Raw genomic sequence first — 5,698 nt, 5'->3', positions numbered from 1 at the left:
ATTGAGGGAGGGGGGGGGGGAAATCTGCTGTCAAATTAAAATAACTAGTGTGATATGTTTTAATTGTGAATATTGAGTTACATTTCAAAGTGAGGTAATGCAATATGTGTTTACCAATAAAGCCAGTCTTGTTATTTCTTGGTATTTAAGTTTGCCTTCATGGAAGGTCATATACACCACATTTTGCACTGTACTATGGAGGCAGTGATGGCTGAAAAAAGTAAATATTCCATATTCAGTTACAAAGCATAAATTTCATGCAGTTCACATTTTAATTCTCAAAATTGGAGCATCTATTCATACAGAAACTTAGTTTGTTTTAAGTGGATTTGTCAAACATGCTTGTAGATAAAACTCCATTTTTGAAGTGTTCAAACTAAAACATGCTCTTGCCTCTGTCGCAGAAGAAGCTATCATGTTTCCCCTTTAACCCCCACTCCTTTGCATACATAACCTTAGCTCTATTCTGAAATGTTGGAACTGATGAGTTCAGCTAGCTTGTACGGGTGGCTTCACAGTTAATTGTAGTACCCGCTCATGGTGATTTAAATAAATGGGAAGCCCAGGTTTATACGAGAATGTCACTTTGCAAATCACAGTGTATTACCATTACAGTGACTTGTGTGCAGTTGTGCAAAGCTACTGCTGTCACAACCTCAAATGTTCAATTGTGGTGTTATACATGGGAGGGTGAAATATTTTACCTTTCTGCTAAGCTTTGAAATCATTCTGAATCTAGGAGTAATCAATTAATCTGGCAATTTAGAAAAGCAGTGTATCATAAAGTCGCTGCACTAAACAATCTGAAGAATGAGACACAAAGCATTTGTGTACTGGCCTGAAGAATGACACCATGTCATTTCTTTGCAGTCCAAAAATATTGAGTAACTACAATTCTAAGATGAGCAGTTCTTCTGCAATCTCAGTCTGTCCAAACCAATCTATGTGGGCTGTCAAATGCAGCTTCCAATGAGTACAATTTTTTCTACCTCCAAGACCATAAAAATCGATGCTTGTTGGTGCATATTTGCCCTGAAATTCCTTGGGGCCTGTGGAGAGGTTGGACTCAGGGCAGGACTTCCACCTGGCAATGATGTGTCGCAATAGGCAGGCTCAGCTAAGTATTATAATTGTGGATGGGACAGGGGCTCATAATTTCTTGGATGCTGTCCCAGAGGTGCTATTGGAGCACGTGATCATGCAAAGAGAACACTTGCAAGGGAGGAAGCCGTTGAAGGGAGTTCCCAGAATAATGTAGGGAGAGATGGCAGTGGCTGAGAGTGCCACCTTGCTCACACCCAGGGTGGAAAACTAGTGCTGAAGTAAGTCCAATAACCTGATGAGAGAAGGCAAATGAACTGCAACCACCCACTATATTCATTCTGACACCATGGGATCCACTCCTCGTGCTCATTTTTTTGATGGATTGCTAAATCATCATACATAGTGCACTGTGGTTCAATGGCTTTTCCACTTGGAACCTGTGTCTGACAACTCCAACCTCTTGTTACAGGGTCCTTCTAACACTTGCCCTCCCTGTAACTAAAGCTGTCTGTTGGAACCTGGGAGATATCCTTCAAATGCCTGTCCTCATCAAATATGACTCTTGTAGGAGAAAATGGCACACAATGTCCAAGCGAGGCGGGCCATGGGTGAGTGGATCCCTGACACAAGGTAGCTCACTCCTTATGAGGAATAAACACTGCAGCTGCTAGCCCAGGGGGGGAGAGTGGCGTAGTAAAAGAAAGATTTGCATTTAAATAGCGCCTTTTACCACTACCAGACATCTCAAAGCACTTTACAGCCAATGAAGTACTTCTGGAATGTAGTCACTGTTGTAATGTGGCAGCCAATTTGTACACAACAAGCTCTCTCAAACAGCAACAATTACCAGATAATCTATTTTTGTTAAGTTGATTGAGGGATAAATATTAACCAGGACACCAGGGATAACTCCCCTGCCCTTCTTTGAAATAGTGCCATGGGATCTTTTACATCCACCTGAGAGAGCAGACCTTGGTTTAATGTCTCATCCAAAAGACGGCACCTGCGACAGTGCAGCCTCAGAGGCAAGTATGCTACTAACTGAGCCACAGCTGACACTGCATATTATCTTTGTGAACGGTGGCTGTAAAGTACAGCCAGGATCTGCTGCAGTACTTTACTGAATCCAGCAACCATAAACTGTCAGCATGTTGTCTTTACTTGGTTCCTCTCTCTGGATGGTCCACACCTATTAGCTCATTTGCTCTGCCACAGACCATTCACAGCATAGAGAGAGGGTAACTGGTCCCTCGTCTACCCACAGCATCGCTCGCCCTATCTCCTCCTCACCAGTTCAGACTTTCACACCAGGGAGATAGTGGGAATGAGGAATTAACACTAGGAGAGTCCGAGCACAGAGGACCCAGAGGGGTGAAAGAAGGCACTGCCCTGCCTGAACAAAGGCTGTGAAGAATACTGAGGAGCTAGTGGACTCGTGTCCCTTGGGTCCTGTTCTGTAAAGAAGGATGATGAGCATTACATGTATGTTTAGGCGCTGAGGTCCATCTCCCAGGATGTGCAGCGGATGTTAAGGGTGACAGTGGAATCCAATGCCCTCGTGTAACAACATCAGGGAAGCATTTTCCTCACTGTAGATGCCAGTGAAGTATATGGCAGCTCCATTGTAGTCTGTGACTGTTTCACCCCACAGAAGTGGCTGAGTACAAGTCAGTGTTTACACATCAGAATCATAGATTGCAGCCTTCAGGACAGAGCTGAGAGAATGCTGTATTCCATATTTCAAACACTTGAGGCCAGATTACAAAAGACACTCTTTTGGGGCTTTCAGGATCTTGTGAGACCATTAAGTCAGCCCTCCAATTGGTCAGTGGCCACTATGAACCTATGTTTGGTCACAGTTCAGGTTGTTCTCTTTCAGGATAGTAGCACATATCAAACCTCACGCAAAATCCCTGAGGGGCCTACTCAAATAGCACAGAGCTCATTAGTTTTCTTGAGATCTGGTTGGAGTGAAGTGGCATGATTAGTTTCTGAAATCAAAGACAGCTGTTTTCACGTGAAGGGATTGGAGCGGCCATGAATGCTGGGGAGATGTTGTGATGGATATGTATTCAGGACAGCGCTGTTAATCCACTGAGTGTCTAATAATCTGCCTACCTATTTCTCTGGCAGCTGGGATCAAGACCCTTCGATGTTGAGCTCCAGGTGCTTTTGCCTCCACATCAACCAGGCCTTTCTCAGGGATTCCAGCTCCAGTTTTTTTGAATTGTTAGCTGTGCAGAGCACAGCAAGCACCCATGAGCCTGCTATATAACATTGCTCTCCTGATCTATCAAGGGACCTTCCTTTCAGAAGCCCAATTATCATTCGAATGGCTGAAATTTCGGTGCAGAATGGGGCACATATCATCCCAGAACTTCCTCAGTGAATATAAGTCTGTGGAAGTACATCTCTTCGCCCATGCCTTTGTAAGAGCTCTGAGACCTATAAACTTGATTAAAGGAGGGAGTGGAAGGTACAGATTTGCTCCTCTTAGCCTTTTCCTATGCTGACACACTTTCCAGAATTGAAGTTGGGAGTCCTCCTCTTCTATCAGCATGGCATATAAAGAAATTTCCCAAAGGAAAATGTTTGGTTTTAATTTGTGTACTTTATTGTAGGTGAAGATCAAAATGTTGTAGGTGACCAGAGGGTCCCTTATTCTGCCAGTTTAAAAAACAAATTAACAGCTCCCCAGGGGGAAAGATGCAGGCTGAACTGAGATATCAGCAAAAATTCTCCAGACTCAGATCTCCATTAAATTAAGCACTTTCACCAAGATTAGCTAAACCTGGCATGCAACAATGCTTCTTTTATACCTTCAAAAGTAGTACACCATGCAAAGAGGGTAGTGAGGGCAGGAATTTTAATGTATGATGTTATTACTAATTTCTTTGCATGGTAATATGTCAAAGCAGCAGGTGCCTGCCCCACATCCTACTTTGCAACAGTGACTGCTAACCCAACTCTTCGATAATCTGGCAACTAAAGGTCAGCACTATTGAGAGTCCTTGGATATCGCAATATTCTAATTTATTATTGTGTTAGTTGCAGTGCCTTTATTTATGGCAAGAGACATCTTTTGCGACCAAAGTTACTATTTGTGGAATTTTCCAGTGCAGTGCATATTTGGTTTTACATTTGAATAGGTTAGTGAGTGTCATCACCGCAGCTATTTTTCTCTACTTATTGTCAAGAGTTTTACAATCTATAATCTCAATGCTGAGCAAGCAGCAAAATGCTACTGACTGCATGGATTTAAACAAAATACTATTACAGAAGGCTGATAGCTGTAATTTCACAATGCTCAGTTCAGACTGGTTGAGGACGTGCTCCAGCTGTGGTGGGAAGGTGAGGAGGGGAACAGTGTCCTTTTTTTTTTTGAAGAGGCTGATGAGTTGATGAAGCCTGCATTGTTTTTCCCTTATCCTCACAACTGTTGCCAAACGATACTATTGAAAACTCAGTTATGATACCTGGAAACTTGCACCCACAATCCTTTTTTAACACATAGACAAGTGATCTTACAATATTATGGTCAGATTACTGGAATGATCACAAATGCAAAGCTACAGTTAATTTCATTTGAAGGTTCCTCAGACATTGGCCATAAATACATTTTCTAAAATGTTATAAAATTAGCAACTAACCGAATTTCAACCAAAGAAAAAAATCTTTAAAAACATTAACAGGAGTCAATATACTTACTTTGATCTAATACAAAAGGATCTTGAGATTCAGAGCCATGGCTTGACATTCACAGTAGTAACAGTTTGTTTATCACCATAAATATTTAAATAATAAAGTTTTAAATGTTTTTTAAAAAATCAAAAAAGTTAATGCAGAATTTGTTTGCTTGCGATTCATCCTTCAAGGGATTTCATTTCACTTTACACTACTCAAAATCTGTTGCTATTTGCTAGAAATACATTTGACAATTTGCAACTTGCTGTAGGATGAAACATACTTTTTGGAACTCAATCTTATCAGATTCTTATATCATCAACATGTCAAATGTGTATATTTGTCAGCGGTTAAAAGGTTCATTTTGTGTAATTCTCAAATATAATTTTGTTTAGAGATCAAATAAATATCTATACAGAGACTGCTTTTCATTAGAATGGTAAAGGTACCACTGTCAGCCCTTCACCTTATTCTGCTAAGCCTCAAAGGGGAAAAAACTGCCACGTTTCTGCAGTTAATGGATAACATTATTATTTTTATCAATCACTTTGGCCACAACATTAAGAACAGTATCAACAATATTTAAAGTGCAGCATCTGGATGCAGGCAACAGCAAATGGAGTAAATTCATTGATCCTCCACTCCTCCAATGATAACGTGCTGCATTTTTCAATTATCAGTTGGCTCCATTTCTTCTGTATTTGGATCCCAGTCATAGGCTAAACAAATTTGGATAAACTCTGCTGGTTCATCTTCCTGAACCTGTTTGCAGCTGCAATTGCATAAAAGTTTTTCTGTAAAGATAAATGAAAATGCGCTGTAAATTTCTATGTTTCTATGTTTCAATGTTTAGCTTACCTGCTCTTTAAAAACAATGATAGCATTTATTTCCCCCTTTGGCACCTTCATTTGCTATGAGGTTTCCAGCTCTTAGAAGATGTGTAGTAGCATCCTGTGGAGATACACTCTA

The 5,698-nt window shown here is 40.9% G+C and overlaps 1 protein-coding gene across 4 annotated transcripts in view; it reads right to left on the bottom strand.

Moving 5' to 3' along the window:
- Positions 1-253: 253 nt before the first annotated feature.
- Positions 254-5,698, bottom strand: part of mylk3 (myosin light chain kinase 3) — a 111,638-nt gene continuing 106,193 nt past the window's right edge. For all 4 annotated transcript variants that reach the window (XM_070898055.1, XM_070898052.1, XM_070898053.1 and 1 more), the window contains one exon: positions 254-5,522. In XM_070898055.1, coding sequence (XP_070754156.1) covers positions 5,448-5,522 — 75 coding nt within the window. In that variant the 3' untranslated portion in view covers positions 254-5,447. The remainder of the gene's footprint in view (positions 5,523-5,698) is intronic.

Source organism: Pristiophorus japonicus, chromosome 13, assembly GCF_044704955.1.
Source record: "Pristiophorus japonicus isolate sPriJap1 chromosome 13, sPriJap1.hap1, whole genome shotgun sequence".
NCBI classification, from domain to species: domain Eukaryota; kingdom Metazoa; phylum Chordata; class Chondrichthyes; family Pristiophoridae; genus Pristiophorus; species Pristiophorus japonicus.
This window is presented reverse-complemented; position numbering and strand designations above follow the sequence as displayed.